The sequence below is a fragment of the Astyanax mexicanus genome, chromosome 14 (assembly GCF_023375975.1).
Source record: "Astyanax mexicanus isolate ESR-SI-001 chromosome 14, AstMex3_surface, whole genome shotgun sequence".
Classification (NCBI taxonomy): domain Eukaryota; kingdom Metazoa; phylum Chordata; class Actinopteri; order Characiformes; family Acestrorhamphidae; genus Astyanax; species Astyanax mexicanus.
In genome coordinates, this window is record NC_064421.1 from 44,587,047 (window position 1) to 44,613,330 (window position 26,284).

The window sequence follows — 26,284 nt, forward strand, 5'->3', positions numbered from 1 at the left end:
AGCATAAAGCACTATTTAAAGCTGATGTCCATCAGAATAGACCATGAACAAGCCAATGAACGAGTTAATAAATCCAACAGTAACTTGGCCCCGCCCACTGCATTGGAAAATCAGTAGTACTAGTACTAACAGCAATTGTTTACAAATTTATTGTGGTTTAGAACACTTTTTTAATCATACTTTTTACTGTTTAAGGATTATAAAATAAATAAAATATTAAACACAGGCTTTTTTGAGTTAATTGCATTTATTTGCTATATAGATTTTATAGTAGAATATGCATTACAGGCACTGGAGATAATTCAGGTCTGAAAGGGTTAAGACTAAATTTTTAGCCTCAAAATCGTATTCAGACTCGCATTCATATTAGATTTTCTCAAGCCCATTTTTGGCAGAATCAATGTGACTCATAGCTGGATATTTATAAAATTATACTTCTTTACGTTATATTTTTGTTGAAAACAAGTCATTAATAAACACAGTTCCACATTACATTATAACTTTGACTTGATATGGTTTATATAACACATATACAGTCATCCTGCATCATTAAAATGTTTATTTCCTTTATTCATGACTGGAATTGGCTGTTTTGTGTTCCTAAGCTCCACAAATTACTGCACGCACTCTGCCCACACAGCATTCATAAAAAATGTTAGCTCAAAATAAAGAAATTGTTCGCTTAAATTAAAGAAACCATGAGCACGAACTGCTATATCATTCACTTAATTTATTCTTTTTTTTTTTATTTACGTTCGCTCCTGGGCTCCGTAAATATACACTGCCTGGACCCAAAAAAAAGTTGCCACCAAAAAAAAAGTTTACACACTCTACTATTTGGTTGGAACGCCATTAGCTTTGATTGCAGCACTGTGCATTCAGTGTTGCTGGATTCATTTTTCACCAAGATCTTGCAGCAGCATTGATGATGGTAGAGTCTGACCACTGCACAAAGCAGCTCTTCTCCATCCAGCACATCCCAAAGATTCTCAATGAGGTTAAGATCTGGACTCTGTGGTGAACTCTCTCAATCCATGTGTAAAAATGATGATCTCATGCTCCCTGAACTCTGCACTCTTTCACAATTCCAGCCCCATGAATCCTGACATTGTCACCTTGGAATATGAAGAAAAAATAAATCCATTTATGGAATAACCTGGTCTATATTCAGTATATTCAGGTAGTCAGCTGACCTCATTCTTTCAGCACATACTGTTGCTGAACCTAGACCTGCAGACCAACTGCAAATTTACGTACTTATTTTTGTTCAGGCAGTGTATTATTGGTTTAGAATTTGCTCTAAATTTAAAAATTGTATAGTGCACACAGAAACCTTGGTCTGGACTCTGGTTTAGACTTTCAGGCGTGAAAACACCCCTGATGATTTACTAACTGTTTTATTACTGTTTTTCTGATTGTATCCATCCATCAGGTTTCTAACCGTGTCATTCCTTCCCTTCCTTTCCAACCTTCAGTTTTCCTAGAAGCAAATGTCTTTTTTTTTTCTTTTTTCATAATGTGTTGAGAATAAAAACTTCAGTTTGGTTCTCTGGGCTCTCAGTATGAGGACAAAATTTGATCAGGGATCTATTTGTTTGTTTTCCTGGCCGTCGGCTTTTGAGCTGATCTCTAAAGTAATTTTCCTATCCTGTTTTTTTTATTGTCCAGCTTTCACATCCATAAGAAAACACCATAGTTTGGACAGTTCTGATCTCTGCTTTGCTCTGTGTTGTAGTTCTTAACTGATGGGCGCGTGTGGTTAATAATTGATCTAAGCTGGTAAAAGTTGTCCAGCAGTTCTTCACCATCAGAGATGTGTTCTTTTGATGGTCTTTTCGGCTGTCTTGAGCTTCGTGTAAAGCTGAAAACCTTTTTAACTTTCCTTAGAGGGCATTTCTGATATTCCTGATGTATTCTGTTGATTCATAATTTTGGACAAAATTTATTCTCTCTTTATAGTGTGGCTGAGATTAGTACTTAGGAGCATATTAATGGGGGAGCTGTCAGCATGCTCAGCCACCCTCAGTCACCATTGTCCCTTTTTGGGATTGCTTAAGGGGGTTAGGTTGATTTGTGGATGATAAATTTGATTTGAGTGTTGGTTTAACCCTCTATAGCATGGTAAAATCACTTTTTTTTAATTATTGTATTGTTCTTTCAATGTGTTTATTATTATTTCGGCTATTTTGGTTTCATTTTCTTACTAAAACAATGTTTTATAAATTATTGCCACAAGGCAATCATGGCAAGCAGTGGTTCTTAATTTTGCATTGATATATAAACACAAAACCTCAAGCTCTCAGAAAGTAGCCTAAAATATATATTTTTTCTCAACAAATATGAAAATTATGCTATAGAGGATTAGGTTTGTTGTGGTGGTTCCATTGATGGGGTGTTATTCAGCCTCCTGAGCTTGGAGTGGAGGGTGGATAAGAGTCTCTTCTGGTGAATGTGTCATTTTAGGAGAGAATTAATGTTCATTGACAATCGTTTTTGTGCATTGTCTGTGTTAAAATATAGTTCTTCAGTGTGGCAATGGGCTGGTCTTTTTACTCTGCCCTTGCGTGTCCAGTGTGAAGGTCTTTTTGAATGTTTTGTTGCACATAACAGTATTTAAGGCATGATGTGGTTGGTGGGTAATGCTAATGCTGCTCCAGCAGTGCTAGCAGAGGTTATATTCACTTCTGACTGGTGAAAGAGCTAGCGCTTGTTCCAGATCTTTTTATTTCAAACACAGTTTGATTAGATACTTTACTATGTTGTTATTATCACACCATAGCTTTTTATAAAATAAAAATAGCATTAAAAAACAGAGCCGGTTCGGGCAGAGAATCTAAGCTCAACGTACTTCTTTCATTTCGCCAACTCTTTTTATTTTCAGATCTCGCTAATTTATTTCAGTATTTAAATCGAATCTGATATATTCACATTATTAGGATGTTGTAGTTTCACGCAGCTTTATTTCTTGCCAGTGATCTCAATGTCTTATTTCATCTTCCAGTACTGAAGGATCTTGTGTGGAGCTCAGTGTATCAGTGAGGGTCTGGGCTATTGGCGTCCTCTTTGTAGTGGTCTGTGGTGTGTCTGTGTTTTCCTCCTATCTGTGTTTGATCTGTTATGACTTGTCTGTCTCAGAGCGTTCTGACTCCAGGCTGAAATTCACTTTTTCTGTTTCTCAGATCTTCTGGACACAGTCATTGTTTTTTTTTTTCATACTGCGTTCTATTTTCAGGATCTTCACAGACGAGGGTGTTGTTCATTCCTTCCTTGCAGACGTCTTCAATTCAAGTTTTATTTCTTTTAAAACATCTTTATTCTTGTTCATTTTGTTTTCTGTTTTTTTTTTTGTGAGTATACATGCTTTTGGATGAATAAACCACACCCACCCTCTGTTAGACCACACCTACCAGCATAGGGACACAACCAGCAAACTTAAAATAGGACTCAGCACCTGCAGAGTATATGTGTGTGTGAGAGACAGAAAGAAAAAGAGAGAGAAAGATAGAGAGAGAGAAAGAGAGAGGGAGCAAACAAAGAAAAGCGTGCAGCAGCAGTAACTCGGTTTTCTGTCTCTGATTAAATAAAGGACATTCTCTTTCTGATGTTTTAATTAAGACGTTTTGTGCTTTTGTGTGTGTGTGTGTGTGTGTGTGTGTGTGTGTGTGTGCGCGCACGTGTTTTGTATCTGATGATTTGCTCGTTCCTCAGAGATTACACACTTCAATTAAGAGCTGAATTAAACAATTGAGGTTAATTTATCGGCTCATCTCTGAGAAGTTTAATGACTTTGCGCTGTTCTCTGAGGAACGCGCCAGCTTTGTGTCCATTCTGCTGATCAGTCAGTGTGTGTGTGTGTGTGTGTGTGTGTGTGTGTGTGCTGTAGGTACTGTAGGTGCTGTAGGTCAGCAGGGTGTGAATGTACAGTGTCAGGGCTGAAGTGTTTTCATTATAGTTCATCACACTTTAACAGTCACGTCAGATATCACACCACACACACCTAAGTGCAATTACGTAGTGATGTTTGTAAGTGTGTAGTGAATTATATGGGTGTGTAGTGAATTCTATGTAGTGATTTAAATGGGTATGTAGTCAATTATGTGTAGTGAATTGTAGTATGTGTGTAGTGAATTCTGTGTAGTGAATTGTAGTATGTGTGTGTGTAGTGAATTGTGTAGAGGGAATCCTTATTGTGTAGTGAATGACATGGGTGTGTAGTGAATTCTGTGTAGTGAATTGTAGTATGTGTAGAGGGAATTCTGAGTGTGTAGTGAATAATATGGGTGTGTAGTGAATTCTGTGTAGTGATTTATATGGGTATGTAGTCAATTATGTGTAGTGAATTGTAGTATGTGTGAAGTGATTTCTTTGTAGTGATTTGTAGTATGTGTGGAGGGAATTCTGAGTGTGTAGTAAATAATATGGGTGTGTAGTGAATTCTGTGTAGTAACTTGTAGTATGTGTGTGTAGTAAATTGTGTAGAGGGAATTCTTATTGTGTAGTGAATGACATGGGTGTGTAGTGTATTCTGTGAGCATGTAGTGAATTTTGTGAATGTGTAGTGAGTTATCTGGGTGTGCAGTAAATTGTGTTATTAGTCAATTGTATTATGTGTGGAGGGAATTCTGAATATGTAGTTCATTTTAATGGGTTTGGAGTGAATTATGTAAGTGTGTAGTGAATTATATGGGTATATAGTGAAATCTGTGAGATTGTAATGAATTATCTAGGTGTGTAAAGAATTCTGTGAGTGTGTAGTGAATTATCTGGGTGTGTAACAATTCTGTGTGTAGTAAATTGTGGGTGTACAGTGAATTATATGTAGTAAATTGTAGTATGTATGGAGGGAATTCTGAGTGTGTATTGAATTATATGGGTGTGTAGTGAATTCTGAGTGTGTATTGAATTATATGGGTGTGTAGTGAATTCTGTGAGTGTTTAGTGAATTATGTGGGTGTGGAGCAAATTCTGAGTAAGTAGTGAATAATTTGGGGTGCTGTGAAGTCTGTGGGAACTAAAGACTGTGGAGAATTCTCTGTATGAACTTTTGTGGGTGTGTAGTGAATTGTGTGAGTTTTAAAATAGGTCTGTAGTAATGTCCATGTGTATAGTGATTTCTGAGTGTGTAGTGAATGCTGTGTATGAGAATTGTATGGGTGTGTGGTAAATCGTGAATGAGTGAGTGTGTACTGAATTGTGTGAGAGTGCAGTAGTTTTCTAAATGTATAGTGAATATTATAGGTGTGTACTGGTGTGTGCTGAATTCTGGTGTTATGTGTTAGTCAGTGGTGTTTTTTTTTTTTTTGCTTTATTTGTGTTTCTGCAGCCGTCCTGTTCCCTCCACCTTCACCTGCAAATGTCAGAGAATCCATACACACCTGACACCATCCTCACCAAACACACCGCGCCAGGACTCATTGTCGCCAGAGGTAGGTGTGTGTGTGTGTGTGTGTGTGTGTGTGTGTGTGTGTGTGTGTGTGTGTGTGTGTTCGTAAGAGAGAGGGTTAGGGCAGTATTGGGGATTAAAGGTGGGTTTTGTGGGTCACAATGAACAGAACATTCATTGTGTTTATGTATATACTGTATATTTATATATATTTTTTCACAGTTTTGATTGAGTTTGACTGTGTTTGACTGTGTTTGACTGTGTTTGTGTTTATGTGGTTTCTGTAGGTAATGTGGGAGTTGAGCTCTCTTTGACTCAGTCTGCCATGTTCATCTCCTCTGACGCAGGAAACACCTGGAGACAGGTACAGAAAGTGCTGGGTTAATTATAACTACTGCCCCCTGGAGGTGGTTATAGAGAGTGTTCTAAACTCAACTGGAGTAAATTAGTAGATTGGTAACACTTTACAATACGGTTCCTTAATTAATGCTTAAGTACTTCTTAACTAAGCACTAAGTAACACAAGTTATCATCATAGTTATTACTATGTTATTACATAGTTATTACTCCTGAGTATTATAATATAAATTAATTAATGAATAACTAAGATGGTTCGATGGTAAAGTGTTACAATTAAAGTGAAAAACATGTATACTCACTAAAGTAATTATACAGGTGCATCTATATGAAATTTAATTTATTTCAGTTTTCAATTAAAAAATGAAACCCATATATTATATAGACTTATTAAACACAGAGTGATCTACTTCCAGCATTTATTCATTTTAAAGTTAATGATTATGATAATGATAGAGACGGAAGGTGTGTAAACAAAAGCTCCCCAGAGAAGCTTTTTATTTCTTATTTTTTCATTATCATTCATTATATGTTCAAACAACCTTACAGGGCAGATGTTTCATGCTTGGGGGCCACATCTGGCCTGTGGGCCATCTATTGCTAACCCCTGGTTTATATAATATATGAATGTTTTAATAAATCCACTTTTAAAATTTTGAGATCCATCTGTTTAGCTTTCACTCTTCCTAAATTTAAGCCTAAATTTAATACCCCTCCTGAGACCCCTCCGAGACCCCCCACCTGGGAAAAAATCGGACTCCTACATCTGCATCAATATTTCCCTTATTGCACATTAATTCCCCATGAAAGCCTTCGCCCTGTAAACAGAGAGATATCAATACAGCCTGTCTCTCTGCTGATTCTGCAGATCTTCAGTTTCAGAAACATCCCAGAAGGCCCACCGTAACCCCCCCTTAATCACTGAATGCAGAGATTTTTATATTATAAATATTCATAATTATGTTTTTCTCAAATCAGTCAGTTGTTTTTACACTAATTACAGCAGAGAAATGAGACCAGAGTGTCTGGGGATCAGGAGTTTAGCCCCACCCATTCATCCAAAGCAGTTTAGCCCCACCCATTCATCCAAAGCAGTTTAGCCCCACCCATTCATCCTACAGCAGTTTAGCCCCACCCATTCATCCAAAGCAGTTTACCCCACCCATTCATCCTACAGCAGATTAGCCCCACCCATTCATCCTACAGCAGTTTAGCTCCACCCATTCATCCTACAGCAGTTTAGCTCCACCCATTCATCCTACAGCAGTTTAGCCCCACCCATTCATCCTACAGCAGTTTAGCCCCACCCATTCATCCTACAGCAGTTTAGCCCCACCCATTCATCCTACAGCAGTTTAGCCCCACCCATTCATCCTACAGTAGTTTAGCTCCACCCATTCATCCTACAGCAGTTTAGCTCCACCCATTCATCCTACAGCAGTTTAGCTCCACCCATTCATCCTACACCAGTTTAGCCCCACCCATTCATCCTACAGGAGTTTGGCCCCACCCATTCATTTTACAGCAAATTAGCCCCACCCATATATCCTACAGCAGATTAGCCCCACCCATTTATCCTACAGCAGTTTAGCTCCACCCATTCAGCCTACAGCAGTTTAGCATCACTTACATAATTTTATTTTCACCTATGTGTGTGCGTGTGTGTGTGTGTGTGGTGTAGATATTTGAAGAGGAACACAGTGTGTGGTTTCTGGATAACGGAGGAGCTCTGATGGCCATCACTCAGGCTTCAGTACCAACACAGCATTTGTGGTAAAACAGACACACACACACACACGCACACGCACACACACACATACACACTTTTACACTCTCTCACACACTACATAAAAAATTACATTCACACATTTTTAATATTCTTGTTTTATAATGGATTTTAATTTAGAAAATATTGTAACATGAATACTACTCTAGTGGTTGTAGTAAAGTGAATTACCTAGCTATGGTTAGCAACCTTACTGAAGCCCAGTTATTATCTGTTCAGCAGGAAAATATGTCTGTTAGTCTGTCCGTTTCCAGGGTTGAAGCACACTGTTTGTGAGCTGATGTGTTCTGTACCTGGCAACCGGGGGTGTGAAAATGGGACTGGGGGGATGGCGTATTGAGGTAGACACGGAGGCTACATCCTATACAGATTGCCTTGATGTACCGCACAGTTCAAATAAGAAAATACTGGCTGAAGCTCTGGTGACCAGAGCTGCCAGTGCTTTAACTTTGTATTTTTCCTTATATCTGATTATACATCCTGACCATATTATAAGTTACAACAGAAAATATAATCCTTAATGATCATTTAAGGTTCAGATTATTAGGTCTTATTTTCTTTGTAGTTTAGCTTGCTTCTCCTTCAAATTCTGGTAGTAACAAACACCAGTTTATTTTACTAGTAGAAGCTTCACATTCTAATTTTTGAGACAGACCAGTTTATTTTAACCCTTGTGTGGTGTTCGGGTCTGTGGGACCCGTTTTCATTTTTTATTAAATGATACTAAAAATATATATTTTCTAACTCAAACTCATTGGCATTGGCTCATTTTTTGTGAAAAACATATATCAAAACACATTTTCGATAAACACACACTGTACACCCCCCCCCACACACACACACACACATTTATATTACATACAGTATGTTTGGCCAAGGGCTAATAAACATTGCTTCATTTGTAAATTTGAAACTAAACAAATTTTCTACTCATATCTTGAGTTTAATTCATTTTCTTTTACATTTTATTAAAAAAACTAATAAAAAAAGAGTAGCACTTTTTGAAAGAAATGTAACATAATAAAGGTAAAGGGCAAATATTAACCATGTCAGCTGTTTATATTGCTTGCAATTTAGGTAAAGCAAGCATGTGTAAAGCATGTGAAATTGCTTAATTTTGCTGAATTAAATACAAGTAACAAAGTAAACGAGTAACAAAAATATGAACACCACACAAGGGTTAATAGAGGATTTGCACTATAGATCGCTAAAATAGGGCCATAAATGTCTGAAGGCTGAAGAAAAAACACATGGATATGTTTTGCAGACTCAAATAAATTATAATAAATGTATTTTTTTTTCAATTTCTATAAAATGAAGAAGTATCACTGTCTGAATTTAATGATGGATGGATGAAAAATGTACCTGGTTTACTCTAAAGGTTTAAAATATGTTTTTTCTCATCCTGAAAAGCTGCGGTTCTGCATATTATGCTCTTGATATGATCTGTGTGAATATATTTACATGTCATTTCACCTGTTCTCTGTGTGTTTAGTGTGTGTTTGTGATGTCACTCAGTGGCAGATCCATCAACAACAGAATTCCTTACCATATCAAACACTCCGGAGTGGTTTCCGCATTGTGTGTGTGTGTGTGTGTGTGTAGGGGAGGCTTTGTATTGTAGGTGGGCTTTTAATACTGCAGTTCAGGTCTGAAAGAGGAGATACGTGGATCATACACACTCTCTGACGCTGCTTTGATGTATGGGGTTGTGTATTGCCGTCAGACTCCATTAGTCAGGTGAAGCTGCAGGTCTATAGTGGACGATGGCGAGTCCGGTCTGTTCTGATCTACAGCGCATCTCTGTCTGACCCTCAGCTGTCAGATACAAGCAGAACCTCCGCAGGACACATTTACACCTCTACACACTCACACACTCACACACACACACACTCACACACCACTTTACACCAAGCTGATACACCACAGATCACACGGCTTTACTCAGATTAATCAGACATCATAACAGAAACACGTTAAACAGAACAAATACACTCATTCTGTACAATCATACTGTAACACACTGTAACACAGTGTGTGTGTGTGTGTGTGTGTGTAGGATCAGTATGGATGAAGGACGACACTGGGACAGGTTCAGTTTTTCCTCCGCTCCTCTGTTTGTTGATGGAGTTCTGATGGAGCAGGACACCCAGAATTACATCATCACGTAAGAACACACACACTGTAACACTGTAACACACTGTTATACTGTAACACACACTGTAACACACTGTTATACTGTAACATACACTGTAATACTGTAACACACATAGTAATACTGTAACACACACAGTAACACTGTAACACACGGTAACACACTGTTATACTGTAACACACTGTTATACGGTAACACACTGTTATACTGTAACACACACAGTAACACTGTAACACACATAGTAATACTGTAACACACTATTATACTGTAACACACACTGTAACACACTGTTATACTGTAACACACACTGTAACACACTGTTATACTGTAACACACACTGTAATACTGTAACACACATAGTAATACTATAACACACACAGTAACACTGTAACACACGGTAACACACTGTTATACGGTAACACACTGTTATACGGTAACACACACTGTAACACACTGTTATACTGTTACACACACAGTAATACTGTAACACACTGTTATACTGTAACACACTGTTATACTGTAACACACACAGTAACACTGTAACACACATAGTAATACTGTAACACATTGTTATACTGTAACACACTGTTGTACTGTAACACAGAGGAACACTGTAACACACACAGTAATACTGTAACACACAGTAACACTGTAACAACATTGGATGAATCAACATTGGATTTGGTGTTGATTTTGAAAAGTAATTGATTCAGCGTTTGATCTCAAAAACAGTGATACAAATAGAACATGAACATTACACTGAAAAAACTGTAGGAAAGTGTATCACTTACTATAACACTAATACAGTGTAGCAGTGTCACACACTGTAACACACACTGTAACACACACTGTAACACTGGTTTGTGTTTCAGGTTTTTTGGACATGCAAGTTTTCTGTCTGATTGGCAGCTGGTGAAAACTGATTGCAGAGCTTTATTCAGCAGGAAGTGCACAGAGGGGGACTATCAGACATGGCATCTACACAACAAGGTATTATGCAAACACACACGCACACACACACATATACACACACACACACATATACACATACTGCTTCAAGTGCTTCAGGATTCCCTTTTTTATTATTACTGTAGTGTAGCAGCGCAGAGAAAGGAGATCAGACCTGAGACTTCAATCACAGTGTAACATATTCACAGCTTTCCATGCTCACAGCAATCTGTACTTACATCATTTCCTACTTACTGTTTCTTACTTACAGCATTCAGTACACACAGTGTTCCCTAACCACAGTGTTCCCTACACCCTTTCCTACTCATACCTTTTACAAGTAATAACACAAATAATTACATGTAATGTTGTATAGTTTTTATTGTTATTGAATATAGGCTGTTAGACTAGACTTTCTATTGAATATTTTAGACAAGTGTGTCTTTGTGTGTGTGTGTGTGTGTGTGTGTGTGTGTGTGTGTGTGTGTGTGTGTGTGTGTCAGGGGGAAGTGTGTGTGATGGGGCAGAGGCAGGTGTATATGAAGAGGAGGCCGGGGATGCAGTGTGCCATCGGGCCGGACAATCCCAGAGTCATTTCTGCTGATTCCTGCATCTGTACACTCTATGACTTTGAGTGGTGAGACACACACACACACACACACACACACACTCTAGATCATGCTGAAAGTTTCAGAACACTAAAGTTGTAGGTTTTTCTTTGTGAACTTACAGAAACTTGAGTCTGGGTTTATTTCAGAGTGTGTGCTGACCCCTGAGGCATGCTGGGTGATGGAGTTTTTATATGACTGGCTGCTCGTATAGTGTAGCTCTTCTAACAGTAATAAAACACACAGGGAAAGGAACAGTCTGAACCTCTTGTCCTAGATATCCGGACAGCATTCCTGTGTCTCAGAATTCTCCACATTTATTCCCGTTACAATTCTGTCTTGATGGGTTAGTGTGTGTCACACACTCGCAATGAGAACCACCTGCTCTACAGCAAATTACAGCCCTAACTGAGGAGCCGAGGAGAGATCAAAGTCAGGGAATTAATCGCCTCTGAATCAATAAATAATGAGCTCTTAAATGGAAGATAAACGTGGCAGTGATCCATCAGCTCACTGCTGTGGGTTAGATCACACACAACACACACACACACACAGTACCAATACACACAGCACTAATACACAGAAAACACACACACACCAATCAACTGCTACCAGTATGTGAAGTGGGTGAGGAATGGGGTAAGTAGGGGAGAACTGCAATAATTAAGGAAGGAATGGGGTGAGTAGGGGAGGAATTGGGTAAGTAGTGGAGGAATGGAGTGAGTGAGGCAGGAATGGGGTAAGTAGTGGAGGAATGGAGTGAGGGAGGGAGGAATGGGGTAAGTAGGGGAGTAACGGGGTGAGTGAGGGAGAAATGGGGTAAGGAGGGGAGGAATGGGGTGAATGAGGGAGGAATGGGGTCAGTAGGAGAGGAATAGGGTAAGTAGGGGAGGAATGGGGTCAGTAGGAGAGGAATAGGGTAAGTAGGGGAGGAATGGGGTCAGTAGGAGAGGAATGGGGTAAGTAAGGGAGGAATTGGGTAAGTAGTGGAGGAATGGAGTGAGTGAGGGAGGGAGGAATTGGGTAAGTGAGGGAGGAATGGGGTAAGTGAGGGAGAAATGGGGTAAGGAGCGGAGGAATGGGGTGAATGAGGGAGGAATGGGGTGAATGAGGGAGGAATGGGGTAAGTAGGGAAGAGCTGCAATAATTAAGGAAGTAATGGGGTAAGTATGGGAGGAATTGGTTTAGTAATGGAGGAATAGAATAGAATTGAGTGAGGGAGGAATGGGGTGAGTGAGGGAGGAATGGGATAAGTAGGAGAGAAACAGGTAGACTGAGGGAGGAATGGGGTGAGTGAGGGAGGAATGGGGTAAGTGAGAGAGGAATGGGGTAAGTGAGGGAGGAATGGAGTGAGTGAGGGAGGAATGGGGTAAGTAGGGGAGGAATGGAGTGAGTGAGGGAGGAATGGGGTAAGTAGGGGAGGAATGGAGTGAGTGAGGGAGGAATGGGGTAAGTAGGGGAGGAATGGAGTGAGGGAGTAATCTAGTGAGTTAGGGAGGAATAGTGTGAGTAAGAGAGGAATGGGGTGAATGAGGGAGAAATAGGGTAAGTAGGGGAGGAATGGGATAAAAGGGGGAAAGAATCGAGTGATTGAGGGAGGAATGCAGTGAGTGAGGGAGGAATGAGGTGAGAGGGGTTGTCTTCTCTCCAGTGTTTTATCTTCAGTGAATTTATGATGTAAGGAACGTTCTGTCTGGTCTGGAGTTCTCTGACCTTCCTCCTGTTAATAAACCAGTGGGGCAGCCTGGCACCAACAGAAACTCTGAATTTTACCATGACAGGTAACACACACACACACACACACACACATAAAATTACACACACATATAAATACACACACAAACACTTCCTAAACACACACCCTTAACATTCATGCAGATGTTTGAACAGAATCAGTGAAGATATAGAAGCTATATGGCTGTAGACTATTGTTAATGTTGTTTATTTAGGATAGTCTGCAGGGTGTAGTCTGTAGGGTGTAGGTTGTAGGGTGTAGGTTGTAGGCTGTAGCTTACATACAGCTGAACAATGGCTGAACCTTAGGTTATACAGTTGTAAAAAAAAGTATGTGAAGTATGTGGGATTACTTGGATTTCTGCATGAATTGGTAATTAAATGTTTTCTGATCTTCATCTAATCCCAACAATAGACAAACACAGTCTGCTTAAACTAATATCACACAAAATATTATATGTTTGCATGGTTTTATTGAACACAACATGTTAATATTCACAGTACAGGGTGGAAAAAGTATGTGAACCTTTGGATTTATGAACTGGTTGATCCTCCTTTGGCAGCAAAAACCTCAACCAAACATTTCCTGTAGTTGCAGATCAGACCTGCACAACAGTCAGGAGGAATTTCAGCTTTAATATTGGGATATCTGATGTGAATCGCTCTCTTGAGGTCATGATGCCACAGCATCTCAATTAGGTTGAGCTCAGGACTTCTGTTGAAATCATTCGGTTGTTGATTTGGTTTTCTATGTTTTGGGTCGTTGTCCTGTTGCATCATCCATCCTCTGTTGAGCTTCAGTTGGCAGACAGATGTTTTTATAGGGCTGAGCAGCTTTAATCAACACATTTACATCTTATCACATTGATTGGATTCCATTGATTCCATTGATTATCAGTTTGATTAGTATTTCCTTTTTGGTGGGCAGCGGCACCTGATCACAACACAAAGTTAATTGCAGCAGAGTGAACTGATGTTCTGATGAGTCCGAAATTTGTGGTTCAGTCCCCAGTGCTGCCACAGCCATCCGTCAGTGTCCTGAAATCTTAAAGAGTATATCCCTTTTTTCTATTGCCTCTCTCGTTTCCTCTGTGCGTTGGTAGGAATTCTAAAGAACAAGATGCTAGCTCGAGGGATGTTCCAGTACCAAATGGACACCTGCTGTTATCAGCAGCAGGGATCCAGCTGGTGATGATACTGGTTCAGGTTGTGAGTGTGTTTAACATGTGATTAGTTCCACTAGTTTGTAGTTCAAATTAGATCAGTAACAGCTGGTTAAGATTAAATTGGATGAAGTAGTCTGAATGTATTTAGACAGAGCTCTCATTAGAAAAAGAGAGAGAGAAAGAGAGAGAGAGAGAGAGAGAAAGAGAGAGAGAGACCCTTCCTCACACTTTCTCACACTCTCTATCACTCTGCATCCAGCAGATGTTCCGTTGGTGTTGTAATGCTGTATTTTTCTGATTTACTGTATCCGTGTCATAAATCACCGTCACTCATCCTCATCAGAGTGGCCAGTTTTTTATCCCACAGCATCTTCTCACAGTGCTGAGATTTACGGGCTGCTGTGCTGACGGAGGACACAGGTGTGTGTGAGAACACAGAGCTCTGTTATGCTTCCTCTGACTAAGGGAGGTGTCAGAATTGAGCTGGTAATAATCTGATTCGGCTTTGAATGCATTCACACCTGTTCAGAAACTGTCACTTTGTCCAGAGATGTTGTCAGGCTGAGGCAGCGGCAGCGGCTCTGTTAGAGAGATGAAGATGAAGATGGTGATAACTAACAGAAATAGAGTTCAGCTCGGAGAAGAGCAAACAGACAGCAGGCAGAGCTGTCGTGAGCTTTATTCTATTAAAAAAAAATAAACCAAACCAAATTCTGAAAAAAAAAATAACAATGATTACAACAAAAAAATGTAGGAATCTGTCAGATTATAGAAACAAACACAGGTGAGCACTGAAAAAAAAGTGGTGAAGGAAAGTTTTTCCATGTAAAAACAGAGCATATATTCAAGTAAAATTAACTCTTAACTCTCAGTGTATTTAACTGTGTATCTAATTAGATTTTTACTACAACAATGTAGCGCCACATTCTCCCATGGCTTTTATTATTTATTTAATAGTAGTGGTAGTAATTTTGAAATTCTTTAGTAATGCTTACCTGCCAAATAATTTATTTATTGTAGTATTAATTCAATTTAATTGTTAATACATGGCATTTATTTCCAAAAAAAATAAATAAATTAAAGTAACACACTATATTACAACAAGTTTTTATAACAACTAACTTGGAAATGTTTTATTGTTTTGCTCCAATAAAGTAATGCATCCCTGTTTACCATTCAAAAAAATAAGAGAAGTATATGTATATATATATATATATATATATATATATATATATATATATATATATATATATATATATATATATATATATAGTACAACAAGAGAAGAGATCAAGGACAAAACAAAAGAGATCTATCTTTTAACCAAAATATTCAAGCTTGTTACTAACTCATGCTTGCTGCACCAAAAAAAAAAGAGAGAGATACAAACTTGCTTGCTGTTTTCATGCTGCTGCTTTTCAGATTTTCCTGGAGCTGGTCATGTTTTGGTCAAAATTTTACCAAGTGCCTGTTTTTTTTTTTTTTTTTTTTACTTATTTTTAAATGTATAGACCTTAAATATATTCACACCTTTTCAAAAATGGTTAAACTAGAGTGTTTATGAGTTGAAAGCATAAGACTATTGATGATATATAGTTCATTACATGGCTTATTAATTATTAATTTGATAAAATACATGGAGAAACAGCATCAGGTGGATTTATTTTTCTTGATAATCAATAATCACACCTCTAGGATACATGTAGATTAAATTACTAAAAACCTGACACTCAGAGCAGCCTATGAACTTTCAGTATCTTAATCAAGACACACAAAGAAAATTACGGTATATACAAAAAGTAAACTTTTTATTCTAAATAAACAAAAATGTTTAGTGCAAAATAACTACTTGTAGTAAAGTAAAATAAAAAATATAAAGTAGTGCGCACACCATACCTAGCTTTAGTTTGAGTAAAGCAGGTAGTTTAGTCACACTGTTTTTTCTCTGGACACTTTTGAATCTGATATTTACTGATATTATTTGGTTTATATGAAACATCATATAAATAAGTTTGAAGCACTAAAGGTGAATACAGTAATATTGGTTGGGGAAGGAGATTTTTCACTTTTTTAGGTGTTTTTTCTCAATGGGTTTCTTGTAGATTTAGCTTTACCACACTGGGATGTGATCACTATTTTTAGAAAGAGTAAGCTCCGCCCTTTCTAACCATATATGGATTATGTTTATGTGCGAAGGGATTCCTGAGTAATTAAGCTGAGAACACAAGGTGCGATTTTGGACATAAAATGCATCCGTAGGGTTCTAAGGGTTGATGGTCGGGACCAGTGACTGTAAAAAAAAGATGGACGCCGTGTTGCCATTCCCATTCAATCAATGAAAATGAAGCCAAAATCTTCCGCCATGTTGGCGATCCTGATCCCCGAGTCTGTAGAGCGCAGTAGAGACCAGAGGAGGGAGAAAGACTGTGGAGAGACTACAGAGCCTACTCATTTAAATAACCCCGCCCCTGAGGGCTGCCTCGAGGTCACAGGCTGCAGAGCGGAGCAGAGCGGAGCTGACGGTCTGTTATTGGTCCCGCCCTTAACCAGCCCTTTTACCATAACCACACCTTTTTTGAATAGAACTGAATAACGCTTTAAAAAACGAATTCTGTGGGGATATAAAAATTTGACAATATAAGCAGAGGGTTATATTACACTAGCTGCTGCATTTAAATAAAGGAGGTATAATTATAGTTTATTAGAAAAAAAACGTGATTGAAAGTTGTCTGTTTTGTCATTAAAACCTATGGGGATGGGTGGGGTTACACAGCTTTCTGCAACCGAACAGCAGGGGGCGCCCGACCTGTGGTGGCTTCACTTTAGAGAGACGATGCTCTGTTCAAGCTATACACAGTCTATTGTCAGGACCTTACAGGACCACCACAGAGCAGCTAGCTAATATTTGGGTGGTGGTTCATTCTGAGCACCGCACTGACTGTACTCTTCTAACCTACAGTCTGTAATTACAGAACTATAGACTGCTCCCATACGCTCAGTGGAGCTGAAAATAGATAATGGGTATAGATTCTGACAAATGTGAAGAACGTAAGAATGTGAGAAGTGTGAGGAACATGGGAATGTGAGGAATGTGGGACGTTGAACATATGAGTAATATGAAGAATTTGAGAGGCGTGAGAAGATTTGATTGCTCTGAATATTTCACATATAGGAGAAAAAGGGGAAAGTGTCCCCTGTAGGCAGTAAATGACTTACCCACTATTGGTCTCCTACTGTAATTAAAACACGCCCCTTACGTCAGTCCGTGTTTTCATAGCTCCACCCCTCCAGCATCTGGTCTCCGCCCACTCGGTGCGGAGTGTGGGAGTGGGTCTGAGGGTCAGCTGATGGTTGAGGTCAGTGAGATTAATGATGTTTGTTCTCTGCAGTGATTACGGCTTCGAGAGGCAGGCGAGTGGGAGGTGTGTACCTGCGTTCTGGCACGACACACAAACACCTGCACACACCTGCAGCCAAGGACACAGCTACCTGAACAGCACTGGGTAAACACACACACACACACACATACACACAGACACACACACACGCAAATATAAACACTGGTACTGGTTCTGTGGGGATGGATCTGTTTGTGTGTGTATGTGTGTGTGTGTGTGTGTGTGTGTGTGTGTGTGTGTGTGCGCAGAGAGTGTGTACACTCTGTTTACCCTGGTGAAAAAAATATATATACTTAATTGTACTTAAAGCATATTGAGAAATGTCTAAGTATGCTGTAAAAAACTGATTAAAAAAATAATTGAAAAATATATTAAAAGTACATTAATATTATGATTTCATCAAATGTTTAAAAGTAAACTTTGATCAGTACAATATAGTGTATTTAAAAAAAAAGACTACTATGAAATACATTTTTTGTTTAATGTAATTCAAAATACTTCTAAAATACTTCTTAAATTTTCAAATATACTTTTGTACATTTTTAGCAAAGTGTGTTAAAAACAGCTGTTACAGTAGTTCACTTAGTACATGTATTAAATGACCTTTAGAAAGTAAATTTAATTACTACATTTATCAAATTTAAAGTACATTTATAACACGCTAAAAATTGTAGTACAGTATATTAAGATATATTTTTATACCCAACAAAGTAAACTAGAATTGTGCTATTTACAAAAGACAGAAACAAGAAGCATATTTGTTCTCTAATGTAAATAGAGCACATATATTTAACATAATTTCTTAGGACATTTCTAATATACTCAGTATATAATAGTGATACAGTTGTAATACTCATTAAATGTATGATAATTTTACTGTACGCATATTTAAAATATAGAGTTACATACATGAAGAAGTATGTTTAAATGTTACTTATTTATATTTAAAATAGTTCCATACTTTTGTACTAATTTTGTACAATTAAAGTATGAATAAAGTATATGTTGTTTCATTTTAGCACTTTTTAAATATAGTATACTTTAATCTACTTCTTGTGTGTGTGTGTGTGTGTGTGTGTGTGTGTGTGTGTGTGTGTGTGTGTGTGTGTGTGTGTGTGTGTGCGCGCGCAGGTACAGGAGGGTGCACTCTAATAACTGTAAGGAGGGTCTGAAAGAGGCTCTGAGCCCCAAACTGCAGCAGTGTGAGGAAACTCCGCCCAGCGGCCTCCAGCTCCAAACCAGCAACACACTGCTAACGGCTATCCTCGGCACCAATGTCACCTTCAGAGTCACTCTACTGCATGTAAGTTCACACACACACACACACACACACACACAAACACACTATATGAACATTATAAGTACTTGGGCACTTTGTTGGAGTGGGGTTATGTTCATTCTACCAGCCTTAATACAATTTTGGGCGTATCTACATTGATTTCAGCTTGATTTCTGGATAGTCTAGACAGCCAGAAACCTCAGTAACAGAAAAGCCTGTGCACATCAATTAGCAATAAAGCTATGACGCTAATGGAGCTAACTTAAATTAAAGGACCTTTAAAGGAGCATTCTGTAGGAAGTGAGAGCGAGTGTATGAAATAGCTACAGCAGTACAATTTCAAAACACCACAAAGAGTTGTCTGCCCGTCCACCCCTCCCTAGACACCAAGCTCACTCGGGTTGCCAAGTTGTGGAGGCTGAATCTACACAATCCAGCGCAAGACGAGTTCAGTAACTTTTACCATGTCAAGCAACAAAGAGTCATGCTCTGTAAATTAATCAGCTAATAAATTTAAGTTTGAAGTCACTAAATAAAATTCTAAACTCTCCTGAAACCCGTATCTAGCTTTATATTGTCTGTATGTTACTAGTTTCTAAGAAAGGCCATGATATTAAGGAAACATGCTCAGTTAAAGCACTGATAGCTCCTGTCAGCAGAACTGCGGACAGTATTTTCTCATTTAATCTGTGCAGTAAATCATGGAAATCACGGAAAGAGTTTTAGACTCTGAATTCCATTGTGCTGCAGCCATGAGAACAATGAACAGGTAATCACAAAGCTTCAGTTAGGTTGTTTACCATAGCTGAGTAATTTTTCACCACTGTTAGCGTAATAGATACAGGCATTTTGGACTTGAAATGTAAATATACACTGATCAGCTACAAAGTAAGACTCGTTGTTGCTTGCCACTGTGTGTAACCCTGGCAACCTGTGTGAGCTTTATATCTGGGGAAGAGCAGGTGGGAGAGAAAACTCTATCCAATGTTTGGAAACTGGACCCATTTTTTTTTACTGATTGGTTATTTAATGCAAGCATGCACACCAATTAGCACTGGAGATACGTCGCTAATGTAGCTTACAGTAATGTAGCTTACATCTTTGAGTCTTTTATCTTTCTGTCTTTCTGTCTGTCTGTCTGTCTGTCTGTCTACGCAGGGTGATTCTGTCTCTACGAGTCTGCATTTGGATTTCGGAGATGGAATATCGGTATCATACTCCAATTTCAGTCGTGTTGGCAACGGCATCAGACATGTGTACAGAACAGCTGGGATATTCAGGGTCACTGCACATGCTCAGAACAGCCAGGGCTCTGACTCCACCTCCCTCTACCTACATATCACAAGTGGGTATACACACACACACACACACATACACACACATATAAACACATACACAGAGTGTGAGAAAATGTTACTGTCAGATGAAGAATGTGAGTTTGTGTAGAGATTTTACTGTAAATTAACTGGATCACACTGATTCTACCACGGCATGTCTCTAACACTGTGTGTGTGTGTGTGTGTATGTGTGTTTCTGTGTGTGTGTGTGTGTGTGTGTGTGTGTGTGCTTGTGTGTTATTAGGTCCAGTAGAGCGAATCACTCTCTCGGCACCAGTGGTCGCAATTAAGGGGCGAAAGGCTAACTTGACTGCAGTGGTTTGGCCCAATCAGCCTCTGACCGCCGCCTTCTACTGGTGGTTCAGCAACGGCTCCGAGGTCCAGAACCTCTCCTACAGTTCTGACCCAAAATGATTGTGCTTAATAAGTTAGCTAAACAAAAAACAATGAATTGCACTAATATTATTTTCACGTTGAAGCTGACTGATTAATCTGTGTTGCACAATTACAATCATAGTTGAACCCTAGTCGAGACCAGGCCAACTACTTTGCACATGCTCAGTTTAACTCATTAGTTGAACTGTGGTCTACTAAGCAATTCTGTAGGGGTTTTCACTTAATGATGGTGAGGCAAGAAAACGTACACCTTTCCCATTGGCTCCTGACAACATCTATTTGCACGTTGGGCGTGTCCTCCCACTTCACACTCACCATCAGGATGTAATTGTTCCTCAAAGGTTGAAATTATGTTTTTATACATATGAACAGAGGTGGAAAGTAACTAATTACATTTACTCACATTACTCACATTTGTAATTGAGTAGATTTTATGAGTAATTTAAAATAGGTAATTTTACTTTTACTCAAGTTCATTTTGACACAAGTCATTCATTTCGCTAAATTGGAAAGCTCCCCGTTACTGAGTAAAAAATAAAATGCTGGGGGAAAAAACAAAAAAAGTTTTGTTCTCCATGATAGCGCAGCTGAACTTCTCCTTGCAGTGTTTATTATGGATAGCGGGAGAGACGCTGTGTCAATCTCTCTCTCTCTGACTGAACATAACCTGAAATTGGATTCATCTGTCTGAAAGGAGACCAGATTCTTCCGTTTGCTCGGGGCAATTACCCATTCTCACCAGAGAGGGCCCTAAATCCCCCAAATCCCAAAACTCACGAACATCAGCTTTAAAATACCTTAAATTAACTAAAAATTATTATATGTATTCCTAAGCTTTTATTTTAATAATAACAACTCATAACATAATATTGGTGGCTGATAATGTGAGTAATAACGTGTATTTTTCAATCGCTGGGCTTATTTGTGTGGACCATGTCTTTCTCTGCGCCGCTTATTGGAGACATGGTGTTTAAAATAGCCTTCGCACTACGGAAATGTGCTGTTTTTTTTTTTTTTTTGCACAGATTTACAACATTGTTAGAGATACTAAACTAATATTTATTACAAGATATTTTTGGTAAGAATAAAGTTTACGTGTGGAAGGTTATGTGTTTTAAAAAAGCTATACACAATTGACAGAAAGGGAAAGGAAATAGGAGCGCAATAGGAGGAACTGGACGATAATAGGGGGCGGCCAATAATAGGGGAGCACACGTTAAGTAAAAAAATTGTATTCAAGCTCAGTTTTCATTGGCTGTTGACGGAACCAGTTTACTTGCGTAACATAACCCAGGCTTTACTCTTTACCCACAACACACTTACCTTAAGTAAGTAAGTTAATTGTTGTAAAATAATAAAGTTGTGTATGTGTGTGTGTTTGTGTGTGTGTGTTTCAGCCTCTGATCACTCTGGAGGGAAGTGTGTCGCACACTTTTGAGCAGGAGGGCCGGCACCTGGTGGTGGTTCAGGTTTCAGCGGGAAGTTTGGTACTACAGGATTCTGAAACCATCACTGTTACAGGTACACACACACTCTTACACACTTACTCACACTTACTCACACTCACTCATACACTCAAACACACACACACACACACACACACACTCTCGCTCTCTCTTTGCTCCTCTCGACTCTGTCAGTGTGTTTATTTAACAGAGTTTTGAAGGTTTCAGAATCAGAGTCGCTGTTTTTGTCTGCAGTGATCAAGAACCCGACAAACTGCAGAACCTCCTTCACACTGTCATCACTCTTCTCCTGACTCCCCCCCCAATCTCTCTCTCTCTCTTTCTCTCTCTCTCTCTCTCTCTCTCTCTCACTCTTAGACTTCTTCCGTTCTTTGTTGCTGTCTTTTTCTCCAAACCTGGAGGAGCACAACCCCTCGGTTGCGGAGTGGAGGCAGGACGTGGGGAGGGTTGTCACGGCAACGCTCTCTCAGGTACGGGGAGTGTTTTTTGAGTTCCAGTCAGGGTGTGCTGGGTGTGCTGTGGAGGGTCTGATGGATGGAGAGTTCTAGTTCGCACCCCGACTGAGTCCAAATAGAACCAGAACATTAAAACCTCCCAAAGAGAACCCAGAGAGGAACCCAAATATACTCTAATCATCAAATAGTTATACCCAGAAGGAATATACAAACCATACAATACCATAAACAAACCATAAACCATAAACAAAAAAATACTAAAAGTTTATGGACCATTCCATCAAATGGGTGCCATTTGTTTGTTGTAACTTTTCCAAATTAAATGTAGTATTTATCCTTTTTTTTCAACTCTGAAACTAATAGTGTTTAAAACTTGTACTGGTCAATCTCAGGCATGTAGGTTTCTAATCCGAAAATGGTTACATTTTTCTCAGTCCTGTTACCAAAACTCATGTGACATTTAAAAAGCCTGTTTAAAAGCAAGTCCACTAATTGCTTTGATTTTCTCTCAAGAAAGTCTTTATTTTAAAGCATAAATTCAAATAACTGATAATTCTGATAAAAAAATCACTTATTTTATTGGCACTAGTTCCTGTTTCTGGAACCTACTCCTGTTACTGGAACTCACTCCTGTTATTGGCACTTACTCCTATTACTTTTTATGTTTTGACAGGAACAGGAACAAGTTTTAGCATAGAATTAGCAAAAACATGAAAATAGCTAAATGGCGGCTAAGCTAATAGCATGAGGACACTGAGCACATTCTAGTGATTTTTTCAAAATTTCAAAAAAAAAATGTACGATAAACCAATAAGATCTAAGAATTAATTTAGGTAACAGGACAGAGTGTTGAGATTGAGCTCCTCAGTCATCGTTACAATAAGATCAAATATACAGAAAAAAAACTAATGAGGGAACTTAATTCTGGTCTTCCCATGATCTTCAGAAGAACCAGCTGATGTCACTTCCTGTTGTAGATGTGACTTGTAGAATGTTCCAGATGTTTTAGATGGTGTAATGTGTTATGGTAACAGGACTGGGTAAAACCCAGGGACACAACTAAAATGTGTATTTTAACTTAAATATTATGGATTTATTTAAAAAAAAATATTTAAAGCATAGATTGGATTTGGAGCCACACAACAAGGTAAAAAATACATTTCTAAAGGATTTTAATAATTATATTTCATGGTAAAACTTGGAAACAGTAGAGTGGAAACAGGTAACAAAATGATGATCTCATACTGAATCACGCTTTCACAATTCCAGCCCTGGTCTATATTCAGTATATTCAGGTAGAGTCAGCTGACCTCATTCTTTCAGCACATACTGTTGCTGAACCTAAACCTGCAGACCAACTGCAGCATCAACCAACCAACCCCACATCATTTACTTACTTAAATCCAGGTGGAGACTTTTTCATGGTCATGATACACTAAGGTCATGATACTCTAAGATGCTTATCAGTAGATAAATGGTTGCTAGATGTAGTTGTAGTGTCATTATTGGACCATCCAGGTAAAGTGTTACCTAAAAATACAGTTTCTGGAGTTCTACAGTCTGATGGCTGCAGGGAGAAAGCCTGCTGCTCAGTGTACTCCTTTGTTTCTGCAGTATTTGATGGAGGGGTGGGAGGGGTTCTTCAGGAGTGATGACACTTTTTTCAGCATTCACCTCTCTGCCACACTGTCCACTGTGTACAGTTTCATCCCCAGGACTGAGCCAGACTTCCTAATGATCTTGTTGAGTCTATAGGTGTCCTTGGCTGTAGTACCGCTGCCCCAGAACACCACAGCATAAAAGATGACACTTGACACAACAGACTAATAGAAGTTCATAGAAGTTCATAGAAACTACCAACAAAGGACCTCTGCCTCCTCAGGAAGCAGAGTTTTCGCTAAGTCTTATTTTACATGCTCTGCACATTTGCCCATTTCCCATCACAACTTGTTGCTAATTGCTAAGCTGTGTACATAGACTTCTGTTACTGTTAGCTACATTAGCCTTCAAGCCTCAGAAAATTACAAAGTTTACCAACAGACGTGAACAAAATTAGGGCATCCCATAAAAATTCTGTCAACATTTGAGCTTCCTTTGAACAGAATTGTGAGATGGAGCTTATTTAACTAAACAAAAAAAAACATGAAGAAATTTCATTCCTTACATAAGTTGCAGGGCAGGCGCAAGCCATTTGGTGCCCTATGCTGGAAACCATGCGGTTCATACTAGGGTTGTGGCCACCCTAGTAGTCCAGAAACAAAGTAAGAGACACACACACACATAGGGAGTGAATAAATTAAACGTAGCTTTATTTAGAAAAAATGCCCCCACCACACCCAAACAATTGCAAATCAACAGAACGACTGCCCAGTGGGACTCCAGTCTTCCTCAGCCTTCTTCTCAGGGTCTTTATGCCGGTCTCAGCTGGCTGCCTAATCAGTCCAATGCATGCCAGCTGGGACAGACTGGGGCTGCGCATCATGGCATGGTGTGGACCCACAGTTCCTCTGCACATCATCGTACATAAGAAACTCCAGATAAACATCCACAGGAAAATTGATTAGAATGCTGTTTTACACCAATTACACTTCATAGACAAAAGTACTGCAACACCTGCCTCTGAAATCAATAGTGCTAAAACATTGTTGTTTTATTCTATAAACTACAGACAACATTTCTATCAAATAACAATATTGTCATTTAGAGCATTTATTTGCCGAAAATGAGAAATGGATGAAATAACAAAAAAATATGCAGAAAGTTAAATAAAGCAAAGACAAAAGCAAGTTCATTTTCATAAAGTTTTAAGAATTCAGAAATCAATATTTGGTGGAATAACCCTGGTTTTTAATCACAGTTTTCATGCATCTTGGCATCATGTTCTCCTCCACCAGTCTTACACACTGCTTTTGGAACTTTATAAACTTTATGCTTTACACTCCTGGTGCAAACATTTGAGCAGTTCAGCTTGGTTGGTTTGATGGCTTGTGATCATCCATCTTCCTCATGGTTATATTCCAGAGGTTTTTAATTTGGTAAAATTAAAGAAATTCTTCATTTTTAAGTGGTTTCTCATATTTTTCCAGAGCTGTATGTTCGGGGCCCTGTGCCGAGTCGCTGGCTTTTACTCGCTTCGGCTGAAAGAACCTCAGTTAGACGTTGACTATAACTGTCTACAAGTCTTTCACATCGACTGAGAGAAAGATGATAAGTCTCAGGGTCACTGTTGGACTGTGTCCACCAACAGCATCCTGTAGGTAACGTCCTGTGGGCATTGAAGAAGGACTAGAAGATGACCAACACAAACTTTGCAGCAACAGATTCAGAGTTTCTGTCTCTGACTTAGCTTTATCTACATGGTGGAGCAGCTACTGTAGGTAGAAGTGTCTAGTAAAGTGAACATTGAGTGTAAAAAGAGTTTAAAAACTCCAGCAGCACTGCCGTGTCCGATCCACTCACTCATTTCAGCTAAAACCTCACACTACTAACACACCACCACCACCACCATCCTGTCAGAATCACTGCCATGCTGATAATGACCCACCACCAATATAATACCTGCTCTGTGGTGGTCCCTCCCTGTGAGGTCCTGGCCATTGAAGAACAGTGTAAAAGAAGGATAATAATAAATACAGAGAAACTGATACAGAAATACAGTCTATAATTATATTATTCTCTGATTTCTGTTACAGTTTCTGCCATTTAGTCTGATTCTGATACAAAACACACACGCACACACACACACACACACACACACATGCTGAGTTCTACAGGGGCAGATCAGGCTGTGTATTAAACTCTTGGAATGCGGGGAGA

General features: G+C 38.9%; 1 protein-coding gene across 1 annotated transcript in view; it reads left to right on the forward strand.

The window, feature by feature from the left end:
- Window positions 1-26,284, forward strand: part of sorcs3b (sortilin related VPS10 domain containing receptor 3b) — a 106,752-nt gene that overhangs the window by 65,853 nt on the left and 14,615 nt on the right. Inside the window, exons 11-22 of the mRNA XM_049464128.1 lie at window positions 5,324-5,426; window positions 5,671-5,747; window positions 7,422-7,513; window positions 9,586-9,693; window positions 10,554-10,671; window positions 11,133-11,266; window positions 17,527-17,640; window positions 18,667-18,838; window positions 19,973-20,159; window positions 20,396-20,529; window positions 21,945-22,068; window positions 22,371-22,483. Of these exons, the coding sequence (XP_049320085.1) occupies window positions 5,324-5,426; window positions 5,671-5,747; window positions 7,422-7,513; window positions 9,586-9,693; window positions 10,554-10,671; window positions 11,133-11,266; window positions 17,527-17,640; window positions 18,667-18,838; window positions 19,973-20,159; window positions 20,396-20,529; window positions 21,945-22,068; window positions 22,371-22,483 (1,476 nt within the window). The remainder of the gene's footprint in view (window positions 1-5,323; window positions 5,427-5,670; window positions 5,748-7,421; window positions 7,514-9,585; window positions 9,694-10,553; window positions 10,672-11,132; window positions 11,267-17,526; window positions 17,641-18,666; window positions 18,839-19,972; window positions 20,160-20,395; window positions 20,530-21,944; window positions 22,069-22,370; window positions 22,484-26,284) is intronic.